This window comes from Mastacembelus armatus, chromosome 5 (assembly GCF_900324485.2).
Source record: "Mastacembelus armatus chromosome 5, fMasArm1.2, whole genome shotgun sequence".
NCBI lineage: Eukaryota > Metazoa > Chordata > Actinopteri > Synbranchiformes > Mastacembelidae > Mastacembelus > Mastacembelus armatus.
In genome coordinates, this window is record NC_046637.1 from 6368532 (window position 1) to 6390640 (window position 22109).

The 22109-nt window shown below is 39.4% G+C and overlaps 1 protein-coding gene across 3 annotated transcripts; it reads right to left on the reverse strand.

Moving 5' to 3' along the window:
• Positions 1–273: 273 nt before the first annotated feature.
• Positions 274–21517, reverse strand: pacsin1b (protein kinase C and casein kinase substrate in neurons 1b). 3 transcript variants are annotated; one of them, XM_026306986.1, is made up of 10 exons: positions 15210–15298; positions 9205–9330; positions 6101–6257; positions 5781–6016; positions 5142–5297; positions 4568–4743; positions 4368–4488; positions 3904–4028; positions 3331–3527; positions 274–3112 (listed from the first exon to the last, which is right to left on the reverse strand). In XM_026306986.1, exons 2-10 carry the CDS (start codon positions 9262–9264, stop codon positions 3003–3005), a joined length of 1338 nt encoding a protein of 445 aa, XP_026162771.1. In that variant the 5' UTR covers positions 9265–9330; positions 15210–15298; the 3' UTR covers positions 274–3002. The 3 variants fall into 3 exon arrangements, with proteins under 3 accessions (XP_026162771.1, XP_026162772.1, XP_026162770.1); XM_026306987.1 differs by lacking the exon at positions 15210–15298 and adding an exon at positions 21401–21517 and having other exon boundaries at positions 3003–3112; XM_026306985.1 differs by lacking the exon at positions 15210–15298 and adding an exon at positions 15314–15335 and having other exon boundaries at positions 3003–3112.
• Positions 21518–22109: the final 592 nt, after the last annotated feature.

Here is a 22109-nt window from a genome sequence, read left to right on the forward strand (position 1 = left end):
CAGCTCGACACACATTTAAAATCTACTTCACATTTACATCCCAGGCTCACAGACTCTTGTATGTGCTTCAGAGTTTTCTGATGACATCTTTTATTTTTGCTTTTGCAGATGAACAGGCACTACAGTTCAGAAGTTACAGCACTATGCTAAAGAAAGAGAGAGCCCTCTAGTCCTCTAACAGGAAACAGGAAATAAAAGAGCAGTTGAGCATTTTCTTTTAAAATATGATCGGCATATCACAGGAGTTTCACAGTGGATGCCACAGTTGGAGTGTTTACACATATGCTTTTACACAATATTGCAGTACATTTCAGAGTCCCCTTGTGTTTCAAATTCAATTAAAGATTTAAAGAGTTAAAGCCTTTAAATTTGTATAACCTTCAATCAGACAAAGAGGGCCTGTGTGCTGTATTGGTGTAAAGTGAGCTGAAAAAGTTGGAGTCAGATTCTGTGGAGGCAAGCTTTCTTTCCCTTGGTCAAACACAACGGTCTTTAGAGTGGCGAGGTGTTAGAGTTTAGTAAGGCAATAGTTTTTTTTTTTCCCCTACTCTGAATCCAGTGTTTACAAAGAGCATTCAGAAGCATAAACACCATAATAAGAGATATTTCCTTCCAGAATCCTGTAAAAATGAACCTTCTTGCAGCAGAGAAGGTAACTACCTCATCAATATTTTACAGACAGATCCTTTTTCTCCTGTTCTCATTGAAGCTTGGTCTGCACCAGTAAGAGAACACCTGTCTTCCCCATGGATGTGGGGTAGTATACACCAACACCAGGACTAACAAACCGATCTCAGGAAACATGTTATGCTCTGCAACATACATCCCCAATATGCATTTGTTTTCTGATTAAAAACAAGAATTGAAATATAAATACACCCTGTGTTTTGGTACACATGAAATGGACTGACAGTGTTATGCAATTCAAATCAATGGCATGATCATCCTCCTGATAAAGTTTCCATTGAGTCTGTCTATAATTTGGTGGAAACCAATTGAGGCCATGCACTAGATCGTAGAGATCAGAGCAGTAAACAGTGTGTGGGAGCATCAGCATGCAGATAATCTCAGAGATAAGAGCAGGAAGCTGATAACGAGGAGTCACTTACATTAAGTGATAGTAAGGAAATTAAACACAGGATTTAAGTAAAAATGAGAAGCAAGTTTATATTTCCAGGCAGGTTCTGTTGATGGCATCTGCATTTATATGTAGAGCCAAAACGGGAGGAGAAACTAAACAGAAGGTAATAGCTATAACAGGAATGTTGTTTTAGACAGGTGGGGAAGCAAATGCTAATTTAAACAATCCTTCCAGTGTGTGGCAGGGTACATATTTCCATTTCAGATAGAAGCTCTGCTGAGAGAGACTGTGTGTGTGTGTGTGTGTGTGTTTTTACTGACAGTGAGCTGTCTTTTATCTGGTTTCAAAATGCTAATTCAGTGACATGATGTGGAGCAGGAAAACAAGTAAATCCATTCGAGGAATAGTTTGACATGCTGGGAAATATTTGTCTTGGAGAGCGAGTTAAAGGAGAAGACTGATCGACGCTACAGCCAACAGCCACCTAAGTCAGCTTAGCACAAAGACATTAACAGGAGGGAACCGCCTACCTCAGTTTCAATAAAGTTTGTTTGATCTGTATGAAAAACAAATATTAAGTTGAGGTTTCATGGGGGAGGTGGGAGAAAGAAAAAAATGATAAGCAAATGATTTAAAAAACTTATAAAATTCTAAAAATAAATAAAAATGGCTGGTTAAATTTAAACGTGTGGGCTAATACATTAAAGGCCACTAATGAATTTGTAGGGTTTCCACTTCACTTACGTACAGATCAAACCAGGTGTTTTAAAGGCTTGCTCTGACACTGAAGCCCTATGTGCCTGCAGCCCTCCATCTCCAGACTACAACCCCCTCTCAGTAATAATATTCTTTATTGGCAGAGGGCTTATTAAAACTTTTTTTTAAAACTATAAAAAAGATAAGTCAATTGCAATAGTATAAGACAAAATAAATTATAAAAATGGGTTAAATTTGAAATATAATGAAGTCAAAATAAAAATGAGGACAGGCTCTTTTATGAGGGGATTTAAAAAACATTACTGACTCAGCTTATCTGATTTGTGCAGGTCATTCCACAGCCTCAAGGTCCTGACCACTAACACTCTGTCCCCTTTAGTTTCCAGCTGGGCCTCTGGTTTAAGAGCTCAGACACTTTAATTATTTTACAATAAATAACACTTTACTGTTAGTATTTTTGAAATGGTTGAAACCTAACTTGAATCAACATCTATGTCAGTGTTTTCACAATTGGCTCTTCCTGATTCATTATCAACTTATTCTGAGGTGTCATTTGCCTTCAGATCACTTATTTATTCAGTCACATTTTTGACTGTTGAGCTCTTGTACTTTCAGGATAATGTCAGTTTCAATAATAGTTATTTTGGATGTTGTTCCCTCCAGACTGATTCCTTCTGTTTCCAGTCTAAACACTAAGTTAAGCTATATAAGGTATCAATCTTCTCATAGCACTCTTTCCAAAATCATGAACTATTCCTTTAAATCTAAACATGAACATTTCACAAAGCAAGAAAATATTGTATTCAATGAGAAAAAACCATACAAGCATCCAGATCGTAAAAAAGAAGATTAAAATATGTACATGAAATGCACGATACATAGCTCATTCACCCTATCCAGGCACAATTCAAGATACCATATCAATATTATGATGAAAAAAACATACTGTATGGCATGTTAGCATCACAACTGAAATCAAACACAGCTACACACAAAAGAGACGATCATGTTTTGCTTCAGTTGCAGTATCTGGAGGTGATGTTGTTTCAGAACAGTCTGTGATTAGTGCTGAGATGAAACCAGCTCACTGTGCCGGACACAAAGAGGAAGCTTTGCTTTGAAGTCTCTGGCAATGTGCAGTTATGACCGGACGGTTCAGTCTGGGTTTGCCCTCCGATGGGACAAGTGTCCTCAGCTGGAACAGTTAGATCGGCTCCACATAATTGGCCGGGTACAGGCCCAGCTGGCCATTGTCTAGACGACCTTTGCACCAGCCCTGTTCATCCTCCTCCTCTAGCTTTGTCAGCTCATCCCCTTTTCATTGAGAGGACACAAAAATGAACAGCATAGTATGATTAAATAAAACAGTTGTACTTAGAGCATGTATTAAAGAGCTGATCCAACAGCAGTCACGCACCCAGCACCCACAGATACTTATGGAGGACAGTTCTCTGCCCAGGGGTTAAAATAAATGTGATTCTATTTAGCAACAAAAATTACAATTATTTTTTCATAATCCATTAAAGACTCACCTGCCCTGAAGCTAAGCTCGTCCTGCTCTTGGCCTTCGTAGTCGTACAACGCTCTCACTCTCACGCCTTTGCCCATATCTTCATCGAAGGGATTCATACCTCCGTTGGTGTCATTGCCTGAGTTTGGTGCCGTCTGGTCCTCGTCTGACCACTCTGTGGAGGCTGTGTATGCCTGGTTCTTTTCGTAGCTGCTGACACTGGACACAGCACATTTCACCAGAACATTAATCATCCCTGTGTCCAGAAATGCACTGACACTACTTCTGCTCCAACTATTACTGCCACTCTGTATGTTTTTTGTCTTTTTAGTGTGTAGTTTGATATTTCTCTTCTTTCTATTGACTTGTAAAGGACTAATTGTTAAAAAAAAAACTAAATAAAACCAAATCACATACAAAAATAAGTCAAGAACAACACACATGAAATATGTATTAGATGCTATGCAGTGAAAGAAGACACCAGTTACAGCAAGATACAAAACTCTGTTACAACAGACACTTAGACAATGCATCCTGCTAAGACATATGCAGAGTTACTTGAAAAATGAAAAGTATTAAATATATCACATTTTACCTTCCTCTGTCTACAGCTTGGGCATGGTCTGCTGCTGCTGTGACATTCGTTAGCATGACTCCATCATTGCCTTTCTTTGACTTTTCCTTCTTAGAGATGTTGTGAGTAAGGTCTGGGTTGTACTCCTATAAAACATGAGACAAAACCTGATTAAGTATTTGGCACTGCACTGTAAGTGTCCAGGTATCACTCAGTATGTTGCATTTAAGTAATACTAATTTAAAATGATGCTGATGATAATTGGATCAGCTATAATCAGCTTTGTACACTACTGCTTTGCAAAATGGTCAATTCTCCAAATGACACGTGTGTAATCAAGTGTGTCTTTATTATTACAGTTCATATTATTATGTGCCTGCTCTGGACAATGGTTTTTATAGTAAAACCACAAGCTTGAAAAAACTGCCTCCCTGCCTCTGTCCTTTTCTGGTGCAATGTCACTGATATGAAAGATATTTCTGTACCTCAAACTGTGGCCAGTTCATATGCATGCCAGGGCCGTGGGTGTTGCAGAACCACTTCAGATCTTCTTGTGGGCTAGCTGACACGATGGTGCGTTCAAGCTCTCTGTATACTGTAGCATAACTATGAAAACACAACAAGGCTTTAGTGTAATGACCAGCTGATTGCTGTGTCATCATATGAAGCTGCTTTAATGTCAGACCTTTGGTTCTCTGTGAGGTTGAGGTGACGTTTGACATCCAACAGCACCTCCCGGAGGAAGCTCAATCTCTTCTCTTCAAACTGCTGGCACTGGTCGAAGACCTGCTCCATGTTTTCCATGTAATGTGGGGTGCACTTGTTCAACTCATCCAGAGCCTTTTCATACTTCTCCTTTGCCTGTTGTGACACAAACCCAAGCAACAAATTCTTAACAGCACTAAATGACATTATGAAATATGGCAGTGATGTGAGTGACTCATGTTTTAATCATAATCTCTTGCGCAAATGTTTCTGTTTCTAATTTCACAGGCAAATCCCAGAAAAATAACTGTGGATTCAAGCAAAAGAAAGAACCAGAACTAAATAATTGTGAAGGTCAGGGCAGTTAAAGAAGAGTGTGGAAGTGGTGATGGAGAGATCATGAGGTGTTAATATTCATTCACAAATAACAATGCTGCTCTGACTCTACCTATGCTGCCTTTATAACATTTGGCCCAGAGAAACCAGCTCGGCCTTTCAAGATAGATGCTTTGAAAAGTGATGATCCTTAGAGCTGCAGCAGCTGATATTCTCACCTTCTGTGAATCCTGTTTGCACTTGTCCAATTTCTCATGGAGTTTCTTCTGCTGGTCCGCTGTCGCAGAAGCCTCTCCTTTGCTATTGGCCTCTCTAGTAGATGCCAGCTTCTCCTCTTTGCACGCCATGTGGTACGCCTTCTTTGCAGCTTCGAGCTACAGGAGAAAGATGACAATAAACTAGATTAAATTTACAGTTGAAAACCTTTTTATGTGCTCATGCAGTATGTTGAGTAAATATACACACATGAGAAATACATTCAAGCATGTAATCAGTTAAAAGATGTTTCTCCCAGGTATCTCTAGTCACTCATTTTCAAATATGTGCAGCTTCATCTCAGTTCATACTGAGCTGAAAAGAGTTTTCTTTTCAGCTCAAGTCACTGAAAAACAGCAAGTAGCAAGACATTTTCACAAAAACAATGTCTGGGTTATTGTTCAGTGTTCAAATAGAATTCTTTATGCTATGATGGATTAAATCCCATTCATCACTTGTGGCAGTCTGTAAGACAAATTTAACAATGTCTGAAAAATAATAATAATAGCAAGAAATGTAATTTGAATGAAAAATGTTACATGTTGACAACATGTTTACTCTTTTGACAGTGTATAAATCAGCATAAGAAAACACTCGCTCACCTCTTTTAGCTTTTTGGCCCAGGGTTTCTGGGCCTTCCTGAAACCCTCGTCTGCCTCTTTGGTTTCCTTGAATCCTCCCATCATCTGTTTGTGGTACGAGTCTTTTTGCCAGTTCTTCACCTTCTCAAAATCCTCAATGATCAGGTTGTTCTTTACTTCCTGATGAAGCTCGCTCACCTTTTCGGCCTCTGTCATCACTGCCATCCAGGCTCGCTCTACAGTGCCATACTGAGGACCTGGCAGAGGGATGATGGGTGAGTAACATACTGAGGTATTAATATGATAGTAAATACACATCAGACTTCACAAACACAGCACACCTCTTTCTACCAGCTGTCTCCACCTCTTGCACCACTCGGTCAGTTGCTGTGAGTAGGCTTTCTCGATTTTGGCACGCTCCTGGATGCAGTTCATCAGGTCATTGCAGAGCCGGTGACCATCATCAATCCGCTTCACTGTACGTTTGTAGTTTCCAACCTTATGCAAAAAACAAATTCTCAAGTAACCTTCTGTAGTTTTATATGACCAGGAAAAATGTATTTCTAAATGTTTCTGAATCAAATTTTTAGATTTGATTCAAAAAAAAAATTTTTGCAGTGTACTAAAATTTATCAATTTTAGTACACTGAATTTTTCTTTTTGCTTTACTGATTTGCTATAAAGTATAACTCCAACAACTTATAGTGAATAAATCCAAGGAAAGGTTGGACATTTTGGGAAATATGCTTTTTTGCCACTCCCATATCTATTACTGTAGGCTGGGTGTTTTCATGTTTCCAGTTTTTATGCTAAGCTGAGCTAATTGCCTGCTGGCTGTTTTAACCCTGAAAGACATGACTGACTTACATACATGACAACTGCACAACGATACTGGCAAAATATGATTTATTGATTGAATATTCTTATTCATAATGAACAAAAAGTGGCAAATTTAAATGTGTGACTCTGACAATGATATACAGTGGAACTGTTATAAAGATCACCATGTGAGGTACCACTTTAAAAATGAAATCTCCTCTCAGACTGCAGGTTATGCACTGAATAGACTGAAGTGAACAGCAGGGAAGAAACCTCTGCTGCTGTATGTGGTGTTATGCAATGAAAGCAGGGGGTGGGTTAATGTCACATAATTTACAACTCTTCCTGAACACAGGAGCAGCAACCTCCCAGCGAGTTAATGGCATGGCAGACACAGTGAAAGAGAGGGTAAAATCCCAGTTATCTGAATTAATTTCACACCTTTCTGACAGAGAATAAAAACTTGTTTGTACTGTATGATGTATGCTGAAGCTTTAATAGCTGTTTACCTGCACCTCACTATGAAAATGGCACTTTACAAAATTTCAGATATGGACCAAATGAAAGCAGCAGAGGACATGATTGTATTCAACACCAGCCCTGTGCTCCGGCAGCAGCCAGCCGAGTCAGCGATCAGCAGGCAGCACTGCAGCAGCTCTACTATAATGCAGTGTGTGACCGTGACAGAGTAACTGTGTGTTGGATAATGGCACTTTTGCTGCTCCAGCCGATTTTTGAACACACTGCCTTGGTTGATGAGACATCTTCTTTTCCTTTCGGCTGCTCCCTTCAGGGGTCGCCACAGCGAATCATCTTCCTCCATTTAACCCTATCCTCTGTATCCTCCTCACCCACACCAACTATCCTCATGTCCTCCTTCACTACATCCAAGAACCTCCTCTTTGGTCTTCCTCTAGGCCTCCTTCCTGGCAGCTCTAACCTCAGCATCCTTTTACCAATGTATTCACTGTCCCTCCTCTGAACATGTCCAAACCATCTCAGTCTGGCTTCCCTGGCCTTTTCTCCAAAACATCTAACATGATATGGTTAAAACACAGCTAAGTAGGAAAGAAAAGGGATTATCAAACCTGAACAATATGAAGTGACTTAAGAACCTTCTCATAAATAATGAATCGGTCCCTAGGAAGTTGTTGATCAAATTACTTCAAACTGCCTGTGCCCAGAAAATGCTGTTTGTGATAACAGGAAATAGTATTAATACATAATAATGTAACAAAAAATCTTCTGCCTGCAAAATCCACTGTTAAAGCAGTTTCACTTGTAGATTACAGGTGTAAAACAGCTCCCAATAGTGTACAATCTCATGCGGGAAAAACAATATGAAAGTGTATATGGCAAGCAGGAAAATATTCTGGCCTTTTAAAACTTTTAATAGCTTCTAAGGTATTTTTGGAGGGAAATGAATTCAAAGCTTTTGTAAGGACTGGTCAGGATCTGTGACTATCCCACACCTGACTGTTATTTTCCATACTTTCCCTTACACTGCTCTACCCTATCCAGTCTATACATCTCCTTTGACTTTCCCTCTGACTCTGACCCACACACCTGCCTCTCATTCCCTAGTTGCCAGGTCCTGACTCCCACACTAATCATGGTTTCCACTAATCAGCTCCTGGTCTGATTGCCTTTGGTCTTTGCCAGACTGTCATGCACTTGATCTCACAGCATTCTGGATGTACCTTTGTGTTCCTGTTTTAGATTTTCTTCCTGGTTTTGGACTTTTGGTTTGCATATGAGGAATGCGGTTTTGTCTTATTCTCTTTGGTCTGCTTCCCCGTTTTCGACTGCTCACCTGATTTTGGCTCTTCCACTACGTTTCTGGAATTAGTCTCCATCACCACAATTCAGTTGCTCTTTGTAAATTACTGGTTTACTGGTCCGGTTTAAAGAGTGCCAGACTTTTTTAACAATCACACGACAACCATAATTGCAGCGATAGAAGACAAATAACAGTGGGAAAAGCCTTTATAAAGCTTAAGACCCAAATTACTGTGTCTGAATGCCAGTATAACAGCTACAACTTTAAAAGCTCAGGCCTCATTTACAGTATAAAAGGATATCAGAGTTCTAAATCTGTGCACATAACTTAAACATTCAATACCAAGAGAGTGGGCAAAATGATGAAAAAACATCCCACCTTTCCCACAGACAGGTCTATTAACAGAGATTTAGCTGCAGTGCTGTTTATAGATGACAAAATAGTGTTCATTGTTTGTGAGAAGACCTGACGGTTAGTCTGGGTGAGCCAAAGTAATAAATGATATTAAAAAAGTAATTGTTGTACTTATTTTAACAGCTACAAGATTGAGCTGGTTTGGTCTATTCATTCAGAGATAATCATCTAAATGTAATTGCTAAAGTCATTACAGTGGGTAATTAAAAAGTAATATGATTAACAGATTTGCATATGTGATCAAACACTATTGATGATCTGGTGCCATAAATACTAACAGGGACATCCCAAATCTACATGCAGCTTGAAAACAAGGCCACAGATCATTTTTTTCATTTCCCAGATGATGCAGATTCAGTGAGAGTTCATCACTTGGTAATGTCAGTTCCCAGTTAGGGTTGATCTATCAAAATCTGTTCCCTGCCGTCTCACCTCCCAGAAACTCTCGGTGGTCTCCTCCTGGATGGCGGACTCATCGTAGGCTCCAGACATGGTCCCAGATTTGGCAGGATGGCTTCAGGCAGTGGTGATCTGCAGCAGAGTATCACTCCTCATGCGCTGTAAGAGAAGAGGAGCACAAAGGGGTGTGAACACGAGACTGTGAGCAGCATGAAGAGTGATTAGAAAATTCATAACCATTCGGATAAAAACACCCTCTGGACCTAAACCTACGCTAAAGACAGCGTTGCTATATGGTATATATAGTCTCTTTGACTATACTCACTACAATAATGTAGTAATGACTGTGATTCAAAACAAGCTTACACATTTTTACATCGTTTGACCAAACCATTATGGCCTTTCTTTGTTTACACTCTCATAACACCCCCAGGTCTGCACCCTACGGCTTGATTACTTACATCACCAGAAAAAGGCAGTAAACATTAAACACAAATGCAAAATGTTTAACAACAATTAACCACACAGACTAAATGAAAATAAAGAAGAGAGACAAAATGAACACTATCTATCTGCCTGACAACTGTACCTTGGCTACCTATCCATAAATAGATGACAAAAACAACTCAAAGGTTAAGAAGGTAGTGATCTATATCTGACTGCAGACTCCCACTGTAACAAGTAAGGAGAAACACAGACAGATTTTAAATGCTAACATTAAAGAGGTTCTGCTGCAGGTTCTCACCCCTTTAAGTTCAGTTCAGAGCTCAAATTGCAATTTCAAGAGGATCTAAGCCACATTCACTCTAAGGAGGATTAAATAACCTCTCCCGGTGACATATTATGTATATATAACAATATGTATATTACAGTTAGCAACCAGCCAGTGAAAGGAAATGCTGAAAGACAGATGTAAAGAGAGGATGAAAATGAACTGAATGACGAATACGAATTGACAACAACAAACAATGAGAAGGGCTTGTTTACTTATTAAAGTGTTATCGGTGCAGGGAAATGCCAGCTGAGGCTACAAACAGGTTTCACTGAGCCTCTGCAGGAATACAAAATATCAATAAACAGACAATGTGACTGTGAGAACATTTGATAAGGATTTGTTATGTCATGTTCTGATGCATCATTGGGATGTTTGAGGTCATTTCTGCTCCATAAACAGCCCCAGTATGCTGAGACATGACCTGACTAACGTCTTTATGCTTAAGTAAGAGCTCAACATTTTGGGAAATGTTTATTTTCTTTCTTGCTAGAAGTTAAATGAGAAGACCGATGCCCCTCTCAAGAATGTTTGCTACAGTCAGCAACTGTTTAGCTTATCTCTGCATGAAGACTGGAAACAGGCGGAAACAGGCGGAAACAGCTCCATATATCAGATAATATTTGTAGGAAAACCAAACTCGGGAAACAAAAAGTTGTGCTTTAATATAGAGTTGTGTATATTTTAACATGTTAACCACATGGAGGAGCTGGTAGACAGAATTTGTTACTTTTTGGCTGAACCTGGCTGAACCTACTTCCCCTCCATTTCCAGTTTTTATGCTAAGCTGAAGTAATCAGCTGCTGGCTGTAACTTCATATTTACATACAGACACAAGAGTGGTATCAATATCATATCATGTAACTGCACAGAATTTGTGCCTATGTCTCACACTGTGAAAACATACAAAATTTTGCTACACACACTACACTACACTACACCTACTTAGTAAACATTAAAATCACACGAAAGAGAAAAAAACATCAACTGAGTGTTCAGGCTCTGCAATGTGTACTGTATATACTGTATCCTTCTTTTTTGTTGTTGTTTTGTTTGACAGGTTCTGCTGCATTAACAACAAACCTGACAAAGGCAGAGTAGTTGATGAAGGACTGAACAGACAGATATGAAACAATAGAAAGACCAGTGATGCATTTTAATAGGTTAGGGGGAGGGGTGCGAGCTGTATGGGTATGTGGGTCAACTGTGGACCAATGGATAGAGCAACAGTTTTAACAATGCCTGGCAAATAAAATGAGAAAAGGAAGTGGAGAGATTCAGAGAAATACAAAATCCAGTCCTAAAGAGTTTCCACAGTAAGGTAACCCAACAGCTTTGGACAAAAGGAATGCCTCGGCCTGATGCAGCAGGGAGTGTAGGGTAGAGAAGTGGGTGTTTATCATGCCTGGTTAATCCATTAGCAACATGCTGAGAGGGGGCTTTTGTTCAGGACAGCCCTTTGCAAGGCTCATATAAAGGCAGATCGCAGTGTGGGAAAACAACTACTGACTAGTTTCTTCCACTTTTTATTAAAAGCCAGAAAATATACATAAAAGTGAGAAAGAAGTGATATTACTTTGACCATTTTTCTGGCTTATAGTACACTTCTATCTACACTATCTACTAACCCTAACCCCAAACACACACACACACACACACACACACACAAACACACACACACAAAAACCTCAATATTGGCAGCATCATCTGAGGTTTAGTCAGTGACTCATCCTTCACTCTTTCTCCTCTTTCATCAGTACCACCTGCAGTCTCAACGCTGAAGCTTCCACATCCTCACCAACAATCGATTGCATCGGGAATCCCCACCCCTCTAAATCAAGTGCACAGACATCAAAAAGCAGCGCAACTCCCAGCAAAGCAAGCCAGTAGCATCAACATGTTAAGAGAGTCAAACCCCAAAGCCCATCAATACAGCCTGAGAGAGAGAGAGACCACGGACGCCCGTGAAAGCAACAAAAGCTTACCCCCAGTCCTCCATTAACAGCAGCTATGGCTACAGCTAGGAAAAAAGAGACATGGGCTCCTTCAGCCGTCAGCCCCTCAGCTCCTCCTTGCCTTCTCTCCACTTCAATTATTTTTGCTCAGCGCTGCCCACCATCCTTTCTGACTGACTGGGCAATGGAGCATCAGTGTGCAGAGCTGGGGAAGAGGAGCCGGTGACGCTAATCTGTGATCTGAGATCTTTCTTCCTGGAGCCCTGTGCAGGAAAGAGCTGTGTCTGTACGTGTGTGTGTTTCTCAGTGAATAAGAGATAATCTTTGGGTGTTTTGCTCAGAGAAAGCAGTAGGCCAGCAGGAATAGAGGAGAGAAAGGGAAAAGGGGGTGGGGTAGGTGGGCCCACTGGAGATGCTGTGCTGTGGGTGAGTCTGAGGACCAAACTTCAGTGAAAGTAGTCAAGAACATGAATGGCCAGAAAATTGATTCAGCCTCTACACACATTAATCTGATACTACTGTATGACCACACTTAGTAATGTTGAAAATTCTGTAGAGCTTAGCCATGAGTTGGCCATCCTATTTAGTCACTGCCTTCATCTTTCTTTCTTCTCTTTTTAGGCTTCAACCTGTGAAGCCCCTTAATCCTCTGGAACAGAAGTCTGTCTTAGTCATTCAAGGTGAAAAAGATAAGATGATCAAGCCACATCGTGGCTCTATGCCAGTCCTGTTGTATTGCACATGTGTATATCGTCATAGTCATTCTCAGTAACCACTGAAGTTTGGTGTTTGTCAAGGAATGCATTTTATATTTATGACACATTTCCCGTTTATTGGGAAATTCATCATAATAATTTGTAATAATATTTCAACATATCAAAAAATGTGGTGCATCTGCAATATGTTGACACTTTACCAGCCACTCTCCTTGGCATCTTTATTTAAAGCACAGCCATTACCCAAAACACTTCCAAAATGAACAATAGAGAGAGAGTTCTGTCACATTCTCAGCTGCCAGCCAACTGGCCTGATGTCACAGTCTGATAGGCCGACTGTCACGATGAGACAAGACCTGGCCAGCCACAGAGAGCACAGTGTGATTGATCATCTGGAGTGTTGGGAGGTGAACAGGACAGAAAGGCCACAGTAGTGACTGTTGAGGTGAGAATGATCATGATGAGCAACACAGCTACAAGACTGCACTATCAACTGTAATCAGAGCTGTTACAATGGAAGCTGAACAAGGATTTGATAGACAATATCTCTGTGAGGTTGTTTTTAGGCACAGTAGTTTTCTGGCTGCTCTGTGTTTGACTGTGTGTCTGTGTTGTTACATGGAAAAGGGCTGTTTTAATACTGAAATTCAAATATCATGTTTGCACCAGTACCAACGTTTCCAGCTCTACCACTTTGTATCTATCACTTGTTTCTGCTATCCAGGTGATGGGGTGTGGGTGGGGGCATTGGAGCTGACAAAGGGTGAGAAGTACCTCATAGACTGAAATATAATACTCATATCGGTTTCATGAAAAAATATGTAAAAGGTGAAATAGCAGTGCACTCAGCTTCGGTTCATTTATCATACTGATTCTGAGATAAAGGGATGCAGAAACAAACAATATAACAAAGGCTGCTGACAAATATCTGCAAAAAATGAGGTTTGGAGAATAAAACAAGAATAGAAATATACCCAACATCCTGACAGTCACACAGTAGCTTTTGAAAAGTGAGTCAGTTGGACCAAGGTCAAATAATGACTACCATTATCTATAACATCCTCACATAACCTCTCACACATGTGACCTCACACATATATATTTCAGTGGAGGGTTAGTGTTTGAGGTTAGGGTTAGGCGTTAGGGTTGGGGGTTAGGGGTTAGGGTTAGAGGGTTTACGGTTAGAGGGGTTATGGTTAGAGTTATTGCTGAACAGTGGGACAAACTAGTAGTTGAAAGGTGTGGAAGTCTCATAAAAGGTGCCATGTGTAAAATGTGAACGATTTAGCGTCCTCTAGTGGTGAGACTGCAGAATGCAACCTGGTGACCACCCCTAGTACCCCATCCCCCTGTTTGCAGGTGCCAGAGAGCGTATGGTGGCTGTTACCTTCAAAACTTATTTCCTCTGTCTGTTCTGGACTACACTAGAAACATGTTGGAGCAACATGGCTGCCTCCCTGAAAGAGACCTGCTCCCTAAGTAGATTTAAAAGGTTCATTCTAAGACAAGTAAATACAACACTTCTTATTTTCCAGGGATTACACATTAACTAATATATATATGTATACTATGTTGAAGTTCTGCTAATAGTTGGCCCTAAATATTATACATTGCACTGTTAAAAGCTACATAAAGTGCAAACAATATGTTACATCAAAAATGAAATACATAATATAATAAATAGGCAATATTTCTATGTTATGTGGAATGGAGAACAGTGCATTACTTTTTGTCAATTTGAACATTCTTCACAGGAAATTGTGCTTTTTCTTTTTTTTAATCAATTCAGCAACCAACACCTTTTGCCTGAGTAGAGACACATTCATCAATAATTCACACTGCAGTGTAAACAGATAGATGAGATGACGGACCTGACTCATGTGGAGAATGCTTTAAGGTTTGATGTAATCTCATGTCACTGTCAATACAGCTGGATCATAATATAAAGAGATCAACACATTAGCTGCTCTGCTTAAGGTCTGAATCAGGACTTTATGTGTATAGTGTGCTCTTCATCTTGAGGACACCTTGGTAGGTGTGCGTTCATGAACATAAAACAACCATAAAACAAAACAACAACAAATGTTACAGGTAATCCAGCCTTTCTTGTATGTGTCAAACAACAAACCCGGCCTCTAACAAACCCTTCAAGCAGAAAACAATTTGGTAAAACCAAGGCAGCCAGGCAGTGGATTAACCGAAACCCATTCCTGTTTCCCTACAATATTCATATATCATCAATAATACAGAACCACTGGACACAAGGAGACTTAAATACAGGTACAGTATTCCTATTTTTAGCTGTCTCAGTTTTTATGCAGTACAATCAAGATTATATGTCCAAGGTTACACCGATGACATACCATTACAACTTATTTAGATAAGGTCCGTCTATACTTAACCTAAGATGACTTTCTCAGCTCTTTTTGACCAGAACAATTTTAAAAAATCCACCTGAATACACCTAAAAGACTCATTTGCCAGTTGACAATGAGAAAACAGCTCACAGCTATAAATTCAGGCTAAATACAGTTGTAGCAGTCTAAAAGCAGACATTCAGACATATCATTATAGATCAGATCAGCATTACTAAACCTGGTCTGTCCTCTGTGCGGCCGTGCACTCCTCGTCCCACACTTCTGACAGCTTTAAGGGAAAATGAAACTTGAGACCAAGAGTCAAAGTGCATCTCTGCTCACCTGCAACCATGACAGATCCTGCACGCCTTTCCTACACATACACTGAACTTTGACAAATCCGAGAGGACACATTCGGCCATCAATAATTAGCTAGCTCTGAGGGTGGGTGGAGACTAAGGGCTCTCCCTTGTCACACACATATCCTTAAAGTCAGGCTGAAGAGATACAGAAAGACAGACTGACAGAATGATACCAAGGAAGAAGAAGAAAGAAAGGAGACAGAAAGTGGTTAATCACAACAATAAAAGCCGACAGGAACCACAGAGAAAGAGGATGGTAAGATAAAGGCTTTTCTCTGCAAGGCAGACAGGAATAAGAAAAGATTGGGGTGTCAGGTCAGCCATGCTGCATCCTCTCAATCAATACAGATTTGCTGATGGACAAAGAATACCATATGTGGAGGCTGAACTGGTCGAGTGTGAGTTTCAGAAAAAATCATTTGAGCCACGTTGCACCAAAATGTTAAACAATAAGAACAGCGCAAGAATAAATGAATAAAATAATACCAGCACCCTCAAAATAGCATAAAATATATGTTTACAGAAACTGAAGTACAATGAATACTGCAAAATTTCACAAAGCTCCCTTGTTATGTAGTATGCTGCTGTGAATAAAATGAATATGAGCAGTCCTCAAATCCACACAAGGGTGGCAGTGAAGCAGCCAATCACAAATTGACCAACATGACCTATACACACATATAACCTGTTATTGCTGATCAGACCAAAAGTCATGAAAGACTCAAATAAAACCAGTGCCCATCTCCCTAGTATGTGCCATCTGTGTATCATCTAATCATGCTTCTCCCTGCGGGGCTCACTCCATTTGACCCCAATGTTTTATCCCATTATTGCAGGAAGTAATTTACGACCACTGTGCAGAAGAACTAAAAGGGCTGCAGGTCTGCTCTTATTCCTCATTTAGAAAACACAATCTTATAATTGAGTCTGGTTTCCTGTGAGATAGGCCACAATCAAACATTGCTATTGGAAGAGGGGGTCACTTTCATTGTCATTTTAGTCGTTAGACAGATGCATTACTGTTTAATCTTTCGACAGATAACTAAGGTAAAAAAAAAAAAAAACAACAATATAATATTTGTAATTTTTACATCAAAATATTTATTCTTGGACAAAGGATCAATCTACGTAGGGAAGGTGGATGACTGGTTCTTACCCCTCGCTCATATCAACTGCTGTAGTGCCCTGAAGGATCTGCAACAGTGGAGCCTGTGAAACATGCTTGCACTGTGCAGCTTCCAGACCTGAATGTGTGTGACCAAGAAGGTCAATTCTTCAATAAAAGTGTTTGTTGTTGGTGTTGTTTGGTGTTCAAACTGCATCAGAAGCACCCTGTCCCCACACATTTTTTGCCACTGGAAATGATGTAGGAATTCATTTGAAACCAACAGCCTGCTAATCATGACCTGTGCGATCTCCATTACAGCTTGTTTGTGATCAATAACATTTTTTTCTACCGCCTGGTGCAGGGCAAGAGTGTGGGCAGGAGTGTGTTTATTGAAGTCTCTGGTTCAGCTGCTGGAGGTAAATTGTGCACACGTTATGAGCCATAGACAGAGGGAAGCCAATACTGGGCAGAGTGAAATGGAGCAGCTCATTCAAACACAGCGCAGCTGCTAAAAGCTCTGAGAGCCAAACACGCACACACACACACACACACACACACAGTAAAGCCTCTGTTGTTATGAATGAAAGCTCTTCTTGCTGTTAGATGTGAGATCCACTTAAGGGAAACACCATCAGTGATACAATTGGGTAAGTGCAAACTATGTAGGTTGCTGTTCAATCAGCAAAGTGAAAATTCAAAATCATAAAGGCCTAAAATAAAGTATGACTTGTAAAGCAGATTTTACTTGAATACTACCTTGTCTTTGTTGCATAAGCAAGCACCACAAAAAAGGTATAGCAACAGCAACAATTTAAATATGTAGAGATATGACATTTGATGGTACACAAAACATACTTGGAAAGAAAGCCTTATTTCAAACATACACAGACAGTCATTCAAACTCGTGCACATGAAGCACACAGACCCCATCTTTAACCCAGTCACCATGGCAACATCAAGCCCTCTTCCTTCCTCCTCATTTGGCTCTGAAGCACTTCACTGACACTATAAATCTGACACGCCAGCGTCTCAGATGAGCAAAGCAAAACTTGAGCCAACAACCTCTAATAGCTTCTCCTTGTTCCTCTTAAGCTGTGAGGTTGCTTTTGTAATGTACAATCTTCGGCAGCAATACCCTGGAGATACGGACAGATTTATTCCACTCTCCAAAGTGGAAGCATGCACTTTGCATGATGCAGCTTCACAGCAACTTCCCCCCATATAGGTTTACACTGCTTTTTAAAAAATTTATATTAAACTATCCCAACATATATTTTGAGTATTTGAGCCACCCATTTCTGACAGTCTGTGACTTGTTTAACAAAAGCATGATTATGCTTCTTTGATTATAACAGGCCTGAAAATAAGGGGACCCCATCGATTTATCATGTGGGGGCTATGACCCCAAGGCTGGGAATAAGACTGTGACTTTCATTAGGGCTGCAATTAATCATTATTTTCATTATTAATCTGGTCAATTTTTGACTATATTCCCAATGAATTCTTTAATATTCCAATTAATCACTGGAATTTTAATAACTGGTAAAATGGAACTATGTAATGTTTGTCAATTTAATGTTACTTGTTAAGCAAAAATAGAAAAGATTCATCATTTTCAAGATATTGCTGACTATTTGTAAACTAATACTCTAAGCTAAAATTCAGCTCCAGTTTTCATGATTGCAAAAGAGCAGTTGAGTAGTTTAAGAGATATCCAAGATTTTACAGAAAAAAAACATCCCATTCTGGCAAACTGAGAGCTGGCAGGAGAGCAAAAGAAACTGAGTCATTTACTACGTTACAAGTTTGGCATCCCAACCATCCACTAAAGTGAAAAAAATCTGTATAAATGTTTGCAATGGCCCTCACCCAGACTGTTCATCTACTCATAAATTTACCATGAGGCAGGGAGCTGGATGCACCTACAGGGCAACCTGTTCAGCTTCAGGTTAGGAAGAGCTGTATGCCTGCACTGTGCTAGCATGAAGCCACCTGCTCTGTAAGATTCTGCTGGTTAGATCCTGCTGATTCAGAATCTATAGGCATGGTGCAGCAGACAGAGACAGAAAAAACAAAACGCACACAAGGGGATCTCTAATCAGTGTTTGCACAGATGATTCCACACAGCTCACAACATAATGCAGCAGCTTTGTCATTCATGACACATTTCCCTATGGGATTTTAAAAACTTCCATCAAACAGATGCTATCGATGTATGTATTATTTTTAGAAGAAAACATGTCAGCGATTTCACAAAAAAGACAAAAACCTTTGTACAAATATATATAGGAGCTGCAAGTACTATTTAGTTTACAATGATATATGGTAAAGAAAACAAGTATTCTTCTCATTTAAGAGCCTGGAATAACTATTATTGCTCACAAAATATAGTATATATATAATATGAATAAATATAGTAATGAATCTGTAATCGTTATTATCATACATACTGGTCTCCTAGTTGTTTTGTAAAAAAATTAAGACCGAGATATGCACTGAGTTGGACATTTTGTAGTTAAAAAACAAACTTGCCAGACTCTCTGTGTAACAGATTAATGATGTTTCCAGTGCCATTTCTATACTGCAGTTATCTTATTACAATTACAACTGAGTGATTCATATCAGTTTATCTGTCCTGTTCTCATCGACAGCAAAACGTCTGTTAATTAACTGTCTGTTATTAAATCTTGTTCATCTGGCATTTTTTCCAGCTCAGACCTGTCTACCAGCTTTCAGAAAACCCCTGTTTTTCTTGATGAATGCGTTTTCCTGTTCATCAGTGTTTGTGAGAAGAAAAATACAAAACAACACATCATTTTTTGTGCAATTATGTGTATATATGTGAACGCCACTAAACTGCTGCAAGACAGCTCCGCCTTTCTCTTCTGTCACAGCACATACCAGTCAAAGCCCCCGGACCTTTTTGATAATTGCATGACCTGGAAAGACAGGACGAAAGATGCAAACACAAACTGCAGCCCTGCCATTCCCCCATGATCCTTTGCAAGGATCCTATCTCAGGCTCTAGTTACAGTACAAGCCAATGCAAAGCCCCCCTCTCTCTCCCACGTTCAGCCTGTATGTCTGTACCACTTAAAAGCTTCAGAAGGATCTTTTCCATTGAGCAGTGTAAACTGTTGACTTGAGTATATGTCTGTAGTTTTATGCTCCACATCCACTCATGGTACATGATAACAGATCCTGCTGTAGGGCAGTACATAACAATTAGTACCAGCTTAGTGTTGCTAATTGTCAGAGGAATTGAGATAATTATTTCTTTCACTGATCCATACCCAAACATAGATGGAAAGGCTCTGGATTTCTGAAGCTGCTGGATTAAAAAGGCTAATTGAAGAGACTATTAGAAGAAGAAGAGACCAATAAAAGAGAAAAACTACATTTCTTCAATCATATAATGTCAGGCAGGGATTCTGAGCACCAGCTGTGACATCTTAAAGGTGCAAATAAAAATTGGAAGCAAACATTCCACAGGGAATAACATGGTCAGAAATGTAATTATTTATTTATAGTCTAATTAATTGCATTAGCAATGAACCTTCATCTGTCATTTGCACTGCAGATACAAAGAGGAGCTGAACCAGGCGCTGCAAATCAAATGAGTGTCCCTAATTTGTCACATGAATGAATAGAATTAGCCACTCACTCAAATAAAAGCAGTTTATGCCTCATGAATGCCTCTTTGAATGTTTTACTTCAGAGAAATAAAATATAGAAACATACATAAGTAAGTGATAAACTTTAATAAACTTTTTTTAAAAAAATTGATTCTGATGTCAGGTCCTGTTTTTCATGATACAAACTAATCACTAACTCACAGGGTATCATTCCCCAATAACAATTCCCTACATCCACAAATTGGCCTGTTAAAGCTGAGCTGTGTTGGTTTAAGTCTTGTTATGGCAGGTTAAAGGGTTTAACGATCAGAAATGAGATGTTTTCCTCAAAGTAAACAATGTAAGAAGCAGAAGATTTCTACTCAGTTTATTGTTTTCTGCGAAACCACTAAGAACGATTTAATCATAGTTTCATATTTTTCTGAATAACCAATTAATTATTTAGTAAATCAATGTTTACATCAATCTGTAGTTGTTCTGTGTCTTTCCGTGGCCATTTTGTAGTTGCTGGCATATTTTTGTTGTCATTTGGTCTTTTTGTTTATTTTGTGTTGCTGTTTTCATCTGTTTATAGCTGATTTTGTTGCTTTGCAGTCATTTAATGTCTCTTTGTGAGACCTCTTTCAGAAGTATTGGAATACTAAGCCACTTCAAACACGGGGTCCCTTGGACTCCTACTCATGCAGTACAGTTGCAAAGTGGCCAGCAGCAGGTTGTGCTTCTTAAACTCTGAGACAGTCTGTCTGTGCTCAGACCCGCTTCAGAACCGTGGACAGAGCTCAGGGTGTATGTTCAGATGGAGATCAGCACCTCACAGCAGCTCTGTTCTGATCTACCTCCATCTATTTTCAACTATAAATCTAAGAAATGTGCAAGTAGCATCGACTCTCGCCATAGATGAGCTTCTTTTTACTTGAGACATCACCCTCTGCAGTTCGCTCTGGCTGCTGCTGTGTCTCTGCTCCTTGCAACATGTTCTCCACAGAAACTCCAAGAAACGTTGCCAAGTGTAAATTTTAATAAGTGTTAGTATATCATTCATTTTATATGGAGCAGGATTACAGTCTGCCAATGGTTCAAGTTACATCTCCTGCACCACTAATTGTAGGTTTTATCATTCAAACATATGAAATATATAATAAGCAGAAGCTTCTCAATTAATTATTATGATGGACTTAATTCAGACCAGTTACACTATGAATGGATGATAGATGTGTGTGCTCACCCAGAGCAGATGTAACGTTTCAGTAATATTAGCTATGAATTAACCTAATATCTCACCAACAACCTTGTTTATGGTTATAAAATATAAGCAATAACATACCGAAACGAAATAACAGCCCAGGTCCTTTGTGTATTTTTAAGATGTAATCATTGTCTTCATCAGCAGAGGCGATCTCCGTTGTTTCGCCGGTACATGTCGCTGAGACAAGCCGCCAGGTGGGGGATGGTCCGGGACTGGGTGTCAAAGCAACCACAACAAACTAAAGGATATCCAGGAAGCGATTTCAAAATAAAACGAAAAAAAAAAGAAAAAAAATGTTGCGTTTTCCAGTCAGCAGAAAATTAATAAACCAACAAATTATTTGGATAATGGAGTAACTCTTGTAGTCATTTTGCATGTAACGATGTCAATATTTGTTGTTTGAAGTCTCTCAAAGTTAAGGATTTTTTTTAATCAAACATGATGGTAACTGAATAATTTGGGATTATGAACAAAATAAGTCAAAATATGATGGGCATTTTTAATAGATTCGCGAAGACTAGTCAACTGAAAAAAATCCCCACCCTAACTGCGAATGAAAATAGTAGTAGACATGACCTAATTATACTCTCGAGGGTTTCACTTTGAGCTCTGAGTAACTGTGATGTGCATTTTTATAAACCAATCTAGAAAACATGATTATGCATTTGTTGCAGTCATATTAAAAACTTGTCTTCCTTTCGGTGGTAATTGAATATTTTTACAGTGGTTTATCTTTAGCTAGTGACTATACAAACCTATATTCCTTATAACTGCGTATTCATATAAG

Bases quoted from the DNA above. Each gene is read 5' to 3' on its own strand.
- pacsin1b (XM_026306986.1), bottom strand. From the start codon at position 9,264: ATGTCTGGAGCCTACGATGAGTCCGCCATCCAGGAGGAGACCACCGAG. The intron at 6,017-6,100 runs GTGTGCTGTGTT...TCCCTCTGCCAG, and splicing joins GAGACAGCTGGTAGAAAGAG to GTCCTCAGTATGGCACTGTA. The intron at 4,744-5,141 runs GTGAGAATATCA...GTGTCACAACAG, and splicing joins GCAAACAGGATTCACAGAAG to GCAAAGGAGAAGTATGAAAA.